General features: G+C 39.2%; 1 protein-coding gene across 6 annotated transcripts in view; it reads left to right on the forward strand.

The window, feature by feature from the left end:
• LOC111565633 (protein turtle homolog B-like) overlaps positions 1 to 16,736 on the forward strand; it is a 160,116-nt gene that overhangs the window by 123,466 nt on the left and 19,914 nt on the right. For 3 of the 6 annotated variants that reach the window (XM_035946202.2, XM_035946203.2, XM_035946207.2), the window contains exons 15-18: positions 3,498 to 3,582; positions 5,602 to 5,763; positions 8,851 to 8,896; positions 12,018 to 12,104. In XM_035946202.2, the coding sequence (XP_035802095.1) occupies positions 3,498 to 3,582; positions 5,602 to 5,763; positions 8,851 to 8,896; positions 12,018 to 12,104 (380 nt within the window). The remainder of the gene's footprint in view (positions 1 to 3,497; positions 3,583 to 5,601; positions 5,764 to 8,850; positions 8,897 to 12,017; positions 12,105 to 16,736) is intronic. The other 3 variants (XM_035946206.2, XM_023265785.3, XM_035946204.2) reach the window with 2 other exon arrangements.

Raw genomic sequence — 16,736 nt, forward strand, 5'->3', positions numbered from 1 at the left:
TGACCCATAAATTGACAATAAGCGACCCCCACAGGTAAACAAGCAGCTCATTTCCTGAAGTCGAACTCTATGAAGTTAGCTACAGTAGTGAAACCAGAGGGCCAGTCTTTATTCACTTAGATTCAGACTGAAAGATGTTTGTGTGCTATGAATTACGTTTGGACGGATTTTCAAAGCTTTGTTGAATCTGCACCTTTTCGAAACATCAAGATGAGATTCAACAGGGATGATGAGTACAGAGTTTTTTTATTAGGATCAATTCAGATGTGAGAATAAAGCTGGAAAATGTAATAATTTCCTTTAAAAGTTACATGAAGATAGAAGGTTTAACATACTGGTTAATTCTGCTTCATCAAGATCTGGTCAGCAAAACAGCACTGTTTGTTACTGAAGGTGTAAGAACAATCATGAATCTGTTCAAAAAATGTTTTGAAAATGTTTGGAAGTTTTCTATATACTAAAAACAAGAGAACAAATGTGTCCTCTGTTTTCCCTGGTGGTCACAAAGTAGACTCAGATGTCTTCATGCCACAAATGTAACAGCTGCTATAGAACATGTATTTTTTCTTCCATATGTTCTGAACGAAACACTGATCAGAGCCGCTGGGAAAGTTGTTTTTATTGGTGTTAATGCTGTAAATGACAATCACCAGCATCACATTCTGTATAATAATGTGCTGTCATATTCACCTTGGTTGTGATAGTAACAATGCAGGTGTGCACAAGCTGACTGGGCTCTTTTTCTGATCTTCCCTTTAAATGTCTTCTTTTTCTTTACTTCTTATCTAATGTTGTGTGACATGCAGGACACACATATGCTGTTATCGCTCCAACTCTTTGAGTGTCATGTACTGAGCAACCCCCACAGAGAGAACAGCAACTGAAACATGAAATTAAATACAATGTAATACACTGTATTCAGATAAATTATGAATAGTGTCCTTTTTTCAGAGTGCAGTAAATTTGCTAGAGCCATTTGCACTACAGCAAAGGAAAGTCAATACATCTTTACTGATTTATGAGCTCTGACACAATGCTTCATTTTCAACATTTCAAATATTGCTCCTGTTGGCTAATTCTCCTGCCATGACACAGTTCAGCATCTTTCTTTAATCTAACTACCACTTTCTGTTCCACGCAAATGCTTTTGTCTCTCCTTCCATTGCACTGCAAACACCCACTCACACATTTCTCTCCAACTCTGTCACACACGCACACACCAACACCGTGCACCTAGCTGGTATAACTTTTCTGTTGCAAATTTCTCACTGTGTTGAGATCATTTGACCAGTAGAGGCTCTATGTGTTTATTTCTGTGAAAGTGGATGTATGCTGTGACCACATTTAATTTCTTAATCTGCTCTGATAGTGTAACAAACTAGGTAACTGATAACTGAGCATATTTATGTGTAAAAGCCAGCAGCCTGCTGAAGTGCCTGTTCTGACCCTGCAGAGCACACAGGTTCAAAAAGTCTTTATGTGTCTGTTAATCACAATTTAGTCAGTTTGTTTTTAAAGGGTCCCTAAAATGCTGCAAAAGTAAAATAACTTTTTTCCAAGTAATGAGGTGAGCGAATAATGTCCAAATATATCACATGCAAAGTTATGTTATGTTGGTTTACACTGTCGCCTAACAACTAGCAGAGGTTTGAATCTTAGCCTGGTGTCTTTCTACATGGAGTTTGCATGTTCTCACTGTGCATGTGGGGGTTTTTCTCTGGGTACTCTGGCTTCCTCCAACAGTCCAAAAACATGCTCAGGTTAATGGGTGATTTGAAATAGTCTGTAAGTGTGAATATTAGTGTGACTGTTTGTCTCTATATGTAGCCCTGTGATAGACTGATAACCTGTCCAGGGTGTCCCCTGCCTTCACTCCAAGTCACCTGGGATAGACTCCCCTGTGCAACTCTACAGAGGATAAAGTGATGTATAGATAATGGATGGATCTTTAAGACACACACATCTCAGTCTTGCCATTACGACCCAACTGCTAGGGTCAGCTTGGTGTAATAAAAACAACCAGATGTCACTGGTTAGGTAAAGCAATTTATTGCTCTGTGACAGAAGTAACCCAAAAGTAGTCAAAGTAAGGGAAACCGGGATGGTGGATGTTGCTGAAAGAACGAAATAAAATCAAACACGGGAGAACAGAGTTTTTAAACTAGCTAAACAAAAGCAAAACAGTTAAAGTCATTAGCCAAACCTAACCACAGTGGCACCACCCACCACAAACAACAGAAACAAATACAATACAAAGGAATGTCAAGTGCGCAGAATTAACTAAATAAAACCGGTGCCTCAAAACACATTTCCATCAAGACATAGCAGCTACAGTCTTCACCAAGACTAGTAACTCGTCACCGAAATGGCAGCTGCTAACAGAAGCTCTAATTTCCAAGTAGCCACCCCTCAGTGGCTACAGAACACACAAAACACAAAGATTCAAGGGGCACTAGGATGAACAGGTCCCATTAAATCCCAGCCACCCTGACTCAGAGTTTGGATGCAGATTTATACACTTGAGGTGTGATGATGGCTGCGGCCGGTTGGGTGAAGGTGAAGGGAACTGGGTGGTGGCCAAATCAGACAGGTCAGGAGGCGGGGAGAACAAAGGCTGGAGTGCAGGTCTTCAGCTCCAGCAGCTTTGGTTCTGGAGAGGCTCTCAAACCAGCCACACCTATACAAACGCCCCAAAAAATCCACAGCAGAAACAAGACGGCACACAATCACCAGTGGCCGTAACACTTGTAAACAATTTACTAAACAGCAAGATAACCAAACTAATTCTTTATCCTAGACGCTGTTGTTTTTCACTCCAAAGAGAGAGAAGTTGTCAAAAGATTGACAAATTCCTCATCCATGTGTACCCAACATTCACTTATTTAGTTTAAAGTTGCGCACTGTGTTCATCTTCATCTTTCCAAATCAGACTAACCCCTGTCCCATGTCCATCTTTGGAAATATCCCAGATGAGACATAATTACTTGAAGAGGGTCATAATATTAACGTCTTCGCTGCTCTTGATACTGAGATGGTGCAAGGCTGCCATGCACACAGACTTCTACTGAATCAGGGATGTGAACTCTGGCTTAAAACTTGAAATTTGGAATTCTTTATTTAACATTCTTTAATGCAGACTTAATACACCCCTGTCTAAAAAGTCTTGACAGCAAACTTTGTTCAAAGTGTCAACCCAGAATCCATCACTAAGACATCACGTCTGTTTTTTCTTTTTTGTGTGTGTGCCGGGTTTTAGAAAACCTACGCAAGATGGCATCATAACTGTTTTCATACAGTGGGCTGAATCGCAAATGATCAGTAAACCAATGTTCATGTGTACAATCCTTAATTCAGAGCTTTTCTATATGTTTCCAAAGCTTCAGAACAGAATCTTACAGCTTTCCACTGGCTGTACTGATACTTTCTTGACTCCAGATATAAGATCCTGTGTGGTTTTCCCTCTGAATATTAATCCGTCTCTCTTCTCCCCATACTAGGAGGCATGGTATGAGTTCCGTGTCATGGCCATCATGGATGACATGATCAGCGAGCCTAGTAACGTAGTAGGAGTGTCCAGCACAGGTGAGCCATCAAGCGTTTCATCAGAATGTCATGTGTGGTCATCGTTAGCAAATTCTAAATATACATGCTACCGTTCAAAAGTTTGGGGTCACAATTTCATAGCCTTTCAACATGATTAGCTAACACAATGTACCATTAGAACCTCAGGAATGATGGTTTCTGGAAATGGGCCTCTGTACCCCTATGTAGATATTCCATTAAAAATCAGCTATTTCCAGCTAGAATAGTCACGATATATAGTAGTATATAGTAGTGGTCGTGTAAAGGTACAAATATCCACTGTGTGAACCGTCCATTATACGGTATATTTGCAGAGAAGATGAATCCGAGGCTAAAGGAAAGATAACGCTTTGACCTGTGTTCAGAGGAGCTTGTTTTATCAATGCTGGGATTCAATCCGACAACCTCTGGCTGCAACCAGCATCTCTAACCTCAGGCTGTCTTCACGTTTCTGAGCTAAAGAGCGGTAGATGTAGATGTATTGCACACGCAGCAACTCCAACTTTACATTTTGCCCACTCAGCACTTTTAAATTTAAGCTCACTTTACATGCACGCTCCTTTGTAGCCTCCTGAAAAGTATGACATCATCGTTCTGCTCACTTCTCCCTGATTGTACTCGGCTGCTTTGTTGCTAAAAAAAAAAAAAAAAAAAAACAAGACTCATCAAAGCAGTTCTTTTTTTGGCATCATTTTGCTATACTGAAAGTCTGTTATGAATTTGAAATTATACCCCTCAAAATGTGATGTCGCTCTCCTGCAGAGGTCACTGAGTACACATCGTTTGGTAAGAGCAGCTGTTGGTAGCATTTATAGAGAAGATTTTCCCCAAGAAGCTTTGGATCTCTGGAAGTACTCTGCTGCCATCCATTGGTAAAGCTGGGGATCTGTGCCGGCTGCTGATCAAAGGCTGCTGCTGGGCTGTCTGTTGATGTAGGATTCATATGACCGCTTCTCTGCGCATATTGTTAAACATGATGAGGATAAACTCTGCCCTTTCACAGTGGCACAGCGTTCTGTGGTTGATCAGTGATTCATTCGTGTTTCATTATTCCCGAAGGTACTTTGCTTTTTGCTGTGTCATGCTTCACTGCAGCACATTAACCACTCCAACAAGTTCATGATGGAGGCTGAGACATCATTCCCGCTGGTCCTCACTGACAAATACATTAGCATGTAGGCTACCAAACTGACTCCACATTAATAAGTGAGGATGGTTGTGAAAGTTGATAGCCCTGCAGCAGGAGTTTAAGTAGTAGTATGCTGTCAGGGTTTCCATTACAGTAAGGATCTTGTTCATGTAAAATTGTGCAGGTCACAGTAATTCTGGCTTTGGTGCCTCTTTACCTGTAGCCAGCGAATAGGGGCAGACAGCTATTTTGAACAGATCTAGCAATTTAAATTAAAGTGCAGCTAAATGACAATTTTACATACAGCGATTGTCTAAATATTCTTAAACATGTCAGAATGACACTATTATCACTTTAGATTTTAATCAAACAACAGCAACCAGTTTCTTTATCTGTAAGTACTAGATGAAAGGACATGCAGAACCAGTGCATAGTCCTAGTTCACCAATTTGTGGGCTTCATTTTTATACCGCCAATGAGGTGGAGCCTTGGCGGAATTTTGTGATGATTAGCGTTGGTTTGTCTGTCTGTCTGTCTGTTAGCAGCATTACTCAAAAACGGATTAACAGATTTTGATTACATTTTCAGGGAAGGTCAGAAATGACACAAGGACCAGCTGATTAGATTTTGCCAGTGATGCAGCTTATAGTCTGGATCCACAATTTTTTTTTGTAAAGATTTCATCTGTTGGAAATGGCACAGTGACTGAGCAGTCTTGGCGGATTACTGCGCTCTCTCAGTGCTTTTCTTGATTATTATTGTGATTACAGTTGAATTCCAGTTAGTGCTGACTGAAATTTTTCTTAATAATTAGTAATAAATTAAAGCAACTTTCATGAACAGCCCACAGTTTCTAGATATACTTGATCAGCTTTCCTCTGGCCTTACAGACTTCTTTCCTCCAGAGTTGGTGGAGGAACGTGGACTGGCGCGACCAGTGGTGGCTGGCATTGTGGCCACCATCTGCTTCCTGGCAGCAGCTGTCCTGTTCAGTACGATGGCTGCCTGCTTTGTCAACAAGCAGCGCCGGAGGAAGCTCAAGAGGAAAAGAGGTGAGGGGAAAGTTCTGGTACCACAAAGCCAAACACAAAATAATCACCAGAAATACAGGATTTCAACTTTTGAATGTTGGGAAGGTGCTGCTTGAATATTCTGGATATTACTCAACACATTTCCCCTCTCTATGTTGTTTTTAGTATGTTTTGTTTTTTTGGATATGTATTTGTGTGTCCTCTTATTTAGTAGAACACATCAAACAAGACAATCAGAGGTGCTGAAATTTTATAGCCTCTTAGGGTGGAGGGTTATAATAGGGCTTTTATGTGTCTGGACATTTCTTCCTCTGTTTATTTGTTAAAAACTGTGACATAAAATAAAATAAAATAAAATAAAATAAAATAAAATAAAATAAAATAAAATAAAATAAAATAAAATAAAATAAAATAAAATAAAATAAAATAAAATAAAATAAAATAAAATAAAATAAAATATCAATAGGGCCTAAAGGTTTGAGAGCATATCTCTTTTTTTAAGTTATTTTCTTATAAACCTGAAAATAATCAGAAAGTTTGAGGATTTATCAATTAAACACCACAAAAATTTCTGGTATGTAATGTGGAGAAGAAATTTTTCCAGGTTTGGTTCTGTTTCTGGGACAGCTGTCAAAGTGGTCAGTTTGGTGACAGTGGTGTGCACAAAGTTACAGAGTTCCCTAAGTTGTTTCCTTCCATTGCAGCAGTGTTCAGATGACACACACAATCCACACAATTTGATTTGATTTAATCATCAGAGGCTTGTACAACCAAGGTTATTCTCACACTAGCAAATTTATCCTGACAGTTGGAAAAGAAATGTGGTCTGGGTCTGCAAAGATGTTGGGCCCATATTATCTGGTAATGTGAGGAGTTTACAATACCAGCCTGAAACCTGCTGAACTGCCCACAGACTCATGTTACGGTTAGCACACTACTAGAGGACACTGTTTTCAGGCAAAGCTAAACAATTAGCTACAGGTAGTAATACTGATAGTTAATACTGACCTCCAGTTGTTACTGAAGAATATACAAACCATGTTTTTCCCAGGGCTGCACAGTGGCCTGGTGGTTAGGACTTTCGCCTTGCAGTTAGGAGATCCCCGGGTTGTGTCCTGGCCTTCCTGGGATCTTTCTGCATGGAGTTTCCATGTTCTCCCTGTGCATGCATGGGTTTTCTCTGGGTACTCTGGCTTCCTCCCACAGTCCAAAAGCATGCCGAGGTTAATTGGTAACTCTAAATTAAATTATTGAGTGTGATTGTTTTTCTTTATATGTAGCCCTGCGATAGACTGACGACCTGTCCAGGGTGTCCCCTGCCTTCACGCTAAGTCAGCTGGCTTAGGATCCAGCTCCTCATGACCCTATTGAGGATTAAGCAATGTATCAATAATGGACCTATTTTCTTACCCAGATTTGTTTTATCCTCTGATTTTGTTTTTTTTTTTCTCACTGCAGAGAGTTATTAGTATTACAGCAGTGTCTATTTTGTTTCCATCCCCTTCCCCATGAGATGATGTGAGGTGGTGCTCTGCTCCCTGGCTGCTCCCTCTGGCACCATAATCTTAATAATATCCTGTAGTGTGTGATGCATTGTTTTTCCCATGTTGGAGCATGAGCCTTTCTGAGATCAGATAGAATATCTGTCTCTCCTTATGTATATTATGCAATCTGATTCAAAAACAGTCCTGTCGTGTAAGTCTGGTCTAAATCAACCTGCGTTGTTCAACTGTTATGAACATCAAGTTTCCAACAGAAGCTTGCTGGACTTAGTAGCATTGTGATTAGCAATGTTGGCACCATTGATTAGTCATTAATTAGTGAATAGCTACTAATAATTTAAGCAATAAGACAGAAAACGAGGGATGCGCATGTCAGAAAATGTATTGCTATAGTACCTGGTTGTGCCACCAGGTGGAGCTCAAATAATAGACTCAGATAGAAGACTGTAGCTCATCTACTGCGTTTAATACTGTAGCAACCCAAGGAGGCACTCAGTGCAGGCAGTTCCATGTGCAAAGCTAGCAATGTGCACCATTGCAGAGACTTCTGGTGCAGTTAATGGGCTTCGACCAGTGCTGACATATGTAAGATAACCAAATACCAAGAAGGACAATGGTCAATGAGTCTAGTGGTTGATGTAACAAACTGATTTGTTGTCACGTCTGTAGTTCGTAGTAGCTATATCAGTATATGGGATAGTGTCCACTGTTCTTAATTCTTCTTAATGAAAAACCAGCATTGACTGATAATGCTGCAGGCTAGCAGTTTGAAAAATGAATTTGTAACCTTTATTGTCAAATTCTTACGCTTGCCCATTTTTCCTGCTCCTAACTCACCAACTTTGAGGATAAAATGTTCACTTGCTGCCTAATATATCCAACCCACAAACAGGTGCTATGATGAAGAGATAATCAGTGTTATTCACTTTACCTGTCAGTGGTGTGGTTGTAATGTTATGCCTGATCAGTGTATTTAGTATCAGACAGAAAAAGATAAGAATATTCTTTCATAATGAAGAAATTTTATCATTCATTTACCCTAAAACATATGGAAATGTTGCTACGTCACCTAACTTGTACTTAACTGATTCATATACTTGAACTGTAGCCTCATGCTACAGTCTCTTGACTTTAGAATAATATGAAGAAAGATTATGGTTGCATGCTATAAATAGCATGCAACCTCTTAAGAGTGTAGCCAAAGCTGCAGTCAGCCATTATATGTAATGTTGTTTTTTTAAAGCATCTGTCACATTTTACTGTTATCCTGTCTGTTGGTTTCAAATCCTGCCTTCGGCTTTGCAGTGGCACTGCTAATGTCATCTTTGGGGAATCTAATTTTTATAAACCTTTTATGTAAATGTGTTGGGTCGGGGTTGTTTTTCATGAATACCAAAAAGACTGTTTCCCCATTGTTAATATGAGCATTAAGGCTTGTGTGAAAATGAAAATTATCACTGAATTTGAGAACAGTTCATTTGCTTCCTATTGACCTTGCCTGCTTCTACACTGCCTTTGGTGTCTGCCTTCTCTACCAGTGTATTTTTAATTAGTATGGAGTGCTCTCGGCATTAATGCTCCTTTCTGTCTTTCTGCCATCTTCCAGACCCCCCTCTTTCCATAACCCACTGCAGAAAAAGCATGGAAACTCCGTAAGTAACTCTTCCATAACACAGATTCACTACTGCACTGCACTGTACTTTACAAAACAACCCCGTAACCAGACATCACAGAGCAAATTATTATTCTGAACCAGCTGTTTTCCACTGCAAGAACTTGTATGCCATTTTAGGATGTCCCAAAGCTTTCTGGGGAGACAAAAAGTGCCTACTCCAGAGTAGGTACTTCTAAGTGGCCTTGAAAGAAACTGTACCAGTCTTAACACTGATTGGTTAGACAAGCACAAGGCCCATTTTTTTCAGAGATCATCATACAGTGTAGGTACAGAAATTCAAACCTCACGACATGTAACTGTTTCATTCAAGTAAAAGCTGCAACATTTCTCCGGAAATCCACATGCTAAGATACGGGCGGCCTTTCAGAAACATCCACGGGAGTCCTGTTTGCAGACCTATTGTACTACGAATAGAACTGAGTGGCATTTGTTGTCCACTTTCAAAGTTCACATCAGTTATGCGGGAATCATGATTCTTTAACACTAGCCTTGTACCTTCCGTGTCCGCGAGGGTCCATGTGATGTCAATTTTGTTATCTTTCCAACTCTATGAGAGTCTATGTGAACCCCACATCAAACAACTGCAACAATGCACATGGTGTACATGCATGGAATGTGTTGATGCAATCTATGACACACGTATGGAATACAGTCCTCTAAGTGGGCTAGAAAAGAAGTGTAATAACTACACATCCATGGGTGTCAGCAAGGGAGTATAATCAAGGCTTTACGTCACTCTTGAGTTATTTTACTTCATGTTCCTCTCTTCCTACTCTTTGTGCTTTCTCAATATTTACTGTATATCTTAATTACTGACAAGAGGAAATTTGTTGCTTGTTTGAATTAGCCCTTGCTTAGCTCTTTAACTAGCCCCCAGATGATAGACGGATGCGTAGAAATTATATTTTGAGTCTCTCAGAGCCAAGAATTTTACTTTATTTCATAATAAATTCAGCCTCCATACAGGACAATATGACAATCACCTGTTTAGATTTGAAATGGAAACAAAACTAGTAATGTTCTTTGTAAAAGCTCCTGTAAATGTCACACTTCAAGAAGATACCCACACAGGACAGAGCTCAGCAGAATGAAGCTGCAGTTTATTTGTTTCAGTTTGAAAAGATTCCCCATTAATGTAGAATATGGAGAACTGCTGCTGCTATTTATGATTACAAAAAACATCCTTTCTGAACGCAGCTCTTCAGTATATGTGCATGTCTAAAATTTTTGTGGAAAATGCCGTAGGTAACGGAAATGTTTGTCAAATTTTTTCATGTGTTTGGGTTTTTTTTTCATTTATTTGTCCTTGTGTGACCCTCTAAGTTGACCTTTCTCTCAGCAGACAGTTCGACATGCCATAACGGGAAACACACAAATACAACTAATAACAAACAAGGTATGGTGGTGCCAGCATGCACAGACTGCAGCTGTGGAACTGGCACACCTAAAATATTCTCTCATGTTACATCTGTGTCAGAATGATCATAAGAGAGCTCTGTTCTGCTCAGAGGAGTGAGGAATAGTAGGTGGAAATCTTACGTATATATATATACGTTTGATTTTCTTATTTGATAACAAGTGAACTGTATATTTCTTGTTTTTCACCAATAACGTATTCTACTAACAAGTGTATTCATTAAAAACACACCAGTGAGCCACACACACTCTTCAGAAGGAACCAGTGGGCTGCAGTTTAAGTGCCTTAGACAGAGCAGGGAAGCATATGGTGAGATGGACACATACTTGATTTTTTACACTGTTCAAAAGTTTGGAGGTCCTTCGAAATGTCCTTATTTTGAAAGAAAATCAGGTAACATTAAATGAATCAGAAATACAGTCTAGACATTGTTAACATGGTAAATGACTATTCTAGCTGTAAACAGCTGATTTTTAATGGAATATCTACATAGAGGTACAGAGGAACATTTCCAGCAACCATCACTCCTGTGTTCTAATGCTATATTGTGTTAGCTAATGGTGTTGAAAGGCTAATTGATGATTAGAAAACCCTTGTGCAATTATGTTAGCACATGAATAAAAGTGTGAGTTCTCATGGAAAACATGAAATTGGCAGGGTGACCCCAAACTTTTGAATGGTAGTGTACTTCTATAGAATTTGGTGACAAGAGGCAAATACAGTGTATCATTCGCCTTATCCTTCAGCACCAAACAACAAAGAAACCCTACAAAACAAGCTTTTCGTACAGATCAAAGCTCTGTTGTTTAGGATTTGAAAAGTTCTGACTCTCGGCTAAAATGGTGGATAGTGGGCTGAAAGAAACAGTGACTGCACTATATCATCTAAGTGCAAGTTTGCTGTAGACATGGGAATGCTTGCCAACATACTACAGCGTACTGTGCTACAACTGTCCGACCGAGAAGGACGTCTCATTTCACAGAATGTCAACTTGGTTGGTCTTAAATTCGAGAAGCCAAGATGTAAGGAAACAAATGGCATAACGGTGTTAGAATGTGGGATTTTGGCCATGTACGCAAGTGGAGAACAACCTCAAAATTCTTCCTTGCTGCTGTGTGCAGCCTTTATTCTTCATGCTTTTTTTTCTGATATCCTCTGACTCATTAATGCTTCTCATTCCCAACCCACTAAACAGCACCAAGCGTTTTCTCTCATTTCTGTTCCTTTTTTAAACATACACTATCGTTCAAAAGTTTGGGGTCACTTAGAAATGTCCTTATTTTTGAAAGAAAAACAGTTTTTTTTCAATGAAGATAACATTAAATTAATCAGAAATACCATGTAGACATTGTTAATGTGGTAAATGACTATTCTAGCTGGAAACAGCTGATTTTTAATGGAATATCTGCATAGGGGTACAGAGGAACATTTCCAGCAACCATCACTCCTGTGTTCTAATGCTACATTGTGTTAGTTAATGGTGTTGAAAGGCTAATTGATGATTAGAAAACCCTTGTGCAGTTATGTTTGTACATGAAGAAAAGTGTGAGTTTTCATGGAAAACATGAAATTGTCTGGGTGACCCCAAACTTTTGAACGGTAGTGGACCTCTCGTTGCCAGGCTTCCTGTTTACCTCCATATCCTCCCCACTTCTTACTCTCTGATCTCCCACCTCTACAGGAGTCCTCTTAGCCTCATTCCCAGCGTTGAGCCCTACTGGGAGGGGCTGGACGCAAGCAGGTACAGGCCCCAACCTTCCAGTCCTCAGTGAGTGTGCCAGCCATTGTCCCCCTTTTCTTGCACACTGTATACGTCCCCCTTGCACTTTGGTTCAACTCCTGAGACTCCTGACCTGTCTGCATGCTCCTGGCCATATGTCCCCACCAGGCAACAACAATACTGGTAGCAGTCATTCATAAAAGGTGAAGGGTATTCATCTTCAGTTGTTGAGAAAATGAAGTTCACAACTAATTGTTGGTGATTTAAAAAATAATAATCCATCTTGACAAGATTCAAAGACTGGGAAAGATGACAAAATCAGAACCAGTTCACAACAGCTGATGCAGATAATACAACATATGATCTTGAGGGGGGTTTTTTTGTTGTTGTTGTTGTTGCCATGTCTGTTTTATTGAACTTTTAGTCTTTCAAAGAGAAGCAGGTAGCTATTTCTCTCTGCTTTCAGTTTGTATGCTAAGTTATGCTAACCAAGCTAACCTTTGGTCCTATCTTTAGATGTACAGACACAAGAGTGGCGTTTATCTTTTCATCTAAAGCAGCTGGGTGCTGAGAGCCTATTAGTGATCTACATATAGTATAATGACCAGTCACTGTATGGTAATAGTGACTCATTCACTGAAACTTTAAGCCCATAGCAGCTGATGAAATAAAAGTGAACATTCTGGTCTCATAGTTTTAATTTTTTTAAAATTACATCATACACCAGACAAATAAAATCTTTCTTCAGATGTGCCATAAATCACTGTACTTTACTGTATTTGTTGAAGGAATTGTTTGATATTTTGGGAAATATGCTTATTATGTTTTTGATAGAGTTAGATGAGAAGATTAAAGCACCTCACATGAGCCATCGCATATAATATGTCAATTAGGAAAGCTTAGAAGAGCTGGCAGATTATGTCACAGCTAGAGAGAGCCAAGTTAGCTGCTTCCCACTGTTTTCAGTCTTTATATTAACATAAATGAACTGACTGCTGGCTGAAGCCCGGCAGACACACTGAATGTGTACTGGAAGCAGACCGTTCACACAGTGGCTGCTGCATCACTACGCTTACATTATAAATAATGAAACTGACTAGGCCGGGTGTGAGAGCAGTCGGTGTCATACGTTATAGGAATAGCAATATTAATCAAGGCCAAAGTGGTGTATATGCACCGCACACATCTACTCTGAAAGCGTAAAAATACAGGGGCACTTAAAAAGTTCTTAGTCCAGACCAGAAACAGGAGTTCTCACATTATTTTTTAACATAGTCTCTTTTAACCTCAATGCACTTGGTTCCCCAATATTAAAGCTTCACTATCCCTTTGTGGAAGGTCACATCATGTGCCTCCAAAAACTCCTCAACAGCACAGATGACTTCATCAACGCTCTGAAAATGATGACCACACAGATGGGATTTTAATTTGGAAAACAGACAGAAGTCAGATGGTGCATGTCGGGGCCGTAAAGTGCTTGAGGCAATGATTCAGAGCCACATTTGGCTGCTTCTGCTTCCTGTGCCATGTAGATGGGAGCATTGTCATGGAGCAACAGCAGTCAGCTTGAAGCTTTCCTCTCCTTTTTCCTTTGACTGCTGTGAGTTTTTGTGGACAGTGATATAAAACCGTTACAGCACTGTGCTGTGTCCAAATGTTTAAGACACAACAGTCCCAAAATTAAGGCTCACTATCTTGTTTAGCCACAGCCTTATGCTGCACATGTGCTGCAGATGTAGCCAGTAAAAATACATTCTGCTGCCTGTTAGCTTCACAAATGGATTGAATATGTTACATAGTCACAGTGTTAAAGGAAGGAAACTAACACTGAAACTGAAAGGAAATTCAGAAAATAACCATCTGAAATTGCCATTTTCCTAAAGTACTAGATATTTCCATTCATGGACATTTGCTGGTTGACCTAATCAGCCTACACATTCATCCACCTTCACTGGTTTGTTGTGGTTAGCTTTCCATTTTGGTAATAGTTCACAGGGTGATGCACCATTGCATTTAGCTGTTGAGTTTCCAGAAAGTCAGCCTCACGCATCAAAACAGTTTGTATTTGTGGATGTGTGTGCTGTGATTTAGACAGAAAGCAAGTAACCACAGAAGGGGATTCCAAATGCACTTAGTTAAATGGCCATTCCAGGTGTCTAATTTAAGTCAGACTGAAAATGAACATTTAAAAAGCTTTTTGGCGTGGTTCATCATATCCCCCAAACCTCTACAATGGAGGTAACAGGTGCAAAGTTAGCTTAACATTGAGGCACAATGGACAAAATAATAGGAAATATCCATTCATCTATCCACTCCATTTTCTATACCCACTTTGCTCTTTAGATTGTCATCAGGGGGCTGGAGCCTATCCCAATTTGTAGGAAATATTCCGACTTGAAATGCATCAGAACTGTCCTCTAAGTTTAACATGCAGCTGTGCACAGCACTCTGCATATGCTTTGTGACTATTTTTCTTGTTTAAGCTACATGTGACCGGGTCTCCTTTAAATCACAGTTTCATTTCCAAGCTCTTAAATACTTGTTTTGGTGAGTCTTATGACTGGTAGATATCACCACTGTTCCTTTCCCACCTCAGACTCTGTCCAGCTGTATTGTGCTTTTGATTGGAAGACCAGTTTTTAAATTGTCATTTTGCATTTTGAATGTGTAGTGATTGTACCATTTATGACAACTGCTGCTTATGACATAGTGTACAAGCTTGTGGAAAGCGCTGTCTACATTTTATGTAATTGTATAATAACGATGATAATGTATAATGTGTTAATCTGGAGGACCTATATTTATACAACATCCTAATTCAGTAGAAGAGGCACTCATTACTGCATTGCCTGAATTAGCATTCTTCTCGAAACAGCCAGGTGTGAACTAAACACATGACTGGAGATTTTGCTTTTATACACCGTGCATTTTATCATGTGGCCACTATTCCTTTTGCAGATACTGGTGTTCTCTTCAGAGAAACAGGGACATAGTAGCATCACTAGAGACAATTTAACATCAAATTTGGTTTTACAAATAAAACCATGTTGTCTGAACAAACTGAAGTTCAACTTTTACCAAATTAAAAAAAAATGTATATATTTAGATGAATTAGTGATTTATATGTTATATGGGAAGTCTCTGTAGTAGAGCAGATGCGATTTTTTACTGAAACCACAGCCAGCACCGAACCCTGGGAAAAAAAATCTTGCCTATCTGTTGCATTTAACAGTGTTTCTCATTGCCAGCTACCCTGTACATGCTGTTTATAACAAAATCAGTCTAAGCACAAGCCATGGGAATTCTGCTGATAGTCAGCTAAATGTCTCTTTTTATCACTAAATAAAGTGACTGTGGCTTTAAAGCAAATTGTGGTTTCATTTCCTCTTTATTATGTGTGCATTTTATATAGTCATTTCCAATAAGAAAATACTGCAAATGGAAACAGAATTTTATGTCATGTATTTTAAAGGGTGTTATTTACCTTTTATATTAAGTATACAAAAATACAAGTTTTATTTTATTATATACTGCAACTCCTGAACTTGTAAAGTATTGGCCATTATGTTTCAGATGTCATAGAGGGATAGCAGTTGGGCTGGATCTATCTTCGATAATATACTGACCTTTGTGCTGCTTCTGAGAGATTTCGGCACACCAATCAGTGTCAATCCAAACTATGATTAGAAACATTGCTACTTTTCTGTAGGTCTCATTGATCAAAGCCTCTCCTTCCCAACATCTCAGTCACACCTGTCTGCCATACCAGACAGTTGGACTGCTGTTGATCAAAGCTCCCTTGGACTTCAGGATTTCTCAAATTCCATGCAAACCCCAGACCTTTCTTCATGGGACATAGTTATGAATATTTCTTATTTGGCCCTTAAGTAATTTAACCGCTCATTTTTCTCTTGACTCCATAGTGGCATATTTACATGTTAACTGTCCAAGCAAAATCACCTAGAACCTCAACAACTAACAACATCTAAGAGACACTTCCTGTTTATGTCAAAAGTTTTCACTTATTTGCTAAATTCCATGTTACTCACATACATTTTTTGGCATTGTCTCAAGAACTGTGACTATTGCTCACATCCAGCTTTAGATTGAAAGTGTTTATATCCACATGTGACCCTGTCATTATAACTATTCATAAAAAAGTTGGGGGAACCATGTATAAGAAAGCACAAGTTCTTTAATGTTCAGTAAGTATAAATGTGAAGATGCTACGGTATTAAAAATCTATTTTTCATTGAGCTTCTTACTGAGTGACAGGATTGTACATGAACTCCCACAATTTTCTGGCAAATTTAGCACAGTTTTACATATTTTACTGCTACACAACATCATATTCATTTGCGCCTGTCGCTGCATTGTAATGCAATAAAAATGTGATGTCAAATAACACTGGGCACCAATCAGTAACATTTGTGGTTTTGTTTTTTGCCCGTCAAATGCAACCATACAACACACGCGCATTCCTGATGAAGCAGATTGGCTTAGCTTAGCCTGATGGTATTTTTAAACTACTAATAAACCAGTACTAAATAACCAGTTTGTTGTTTCAGTTTTTTCCTACTTTTTGTATTGAAATTATGCATGAATTTAATATTTTGCTCAGTGTTGTGTGTCATGTAGTGTGTGATATTCCCTTCTAATGTGCACCATCCTGACACAACC

The sequence above is a fragment of the Amphiprion ocellaris genome, chromosome 14 (assembly GCF_022539595.1).
Source record: "Amphiprion ocellaris isolate individual 3 ecotype Okinawa chromosome 14, ASM2253959v1, whole genome shotgun sequence".
Classification (NCBI taxonomy): Eukaryota; Metazoa; Chordata; class Actinopteri; family Pomacentridae; genus Amphiprion; species Amphiprion ocellaris.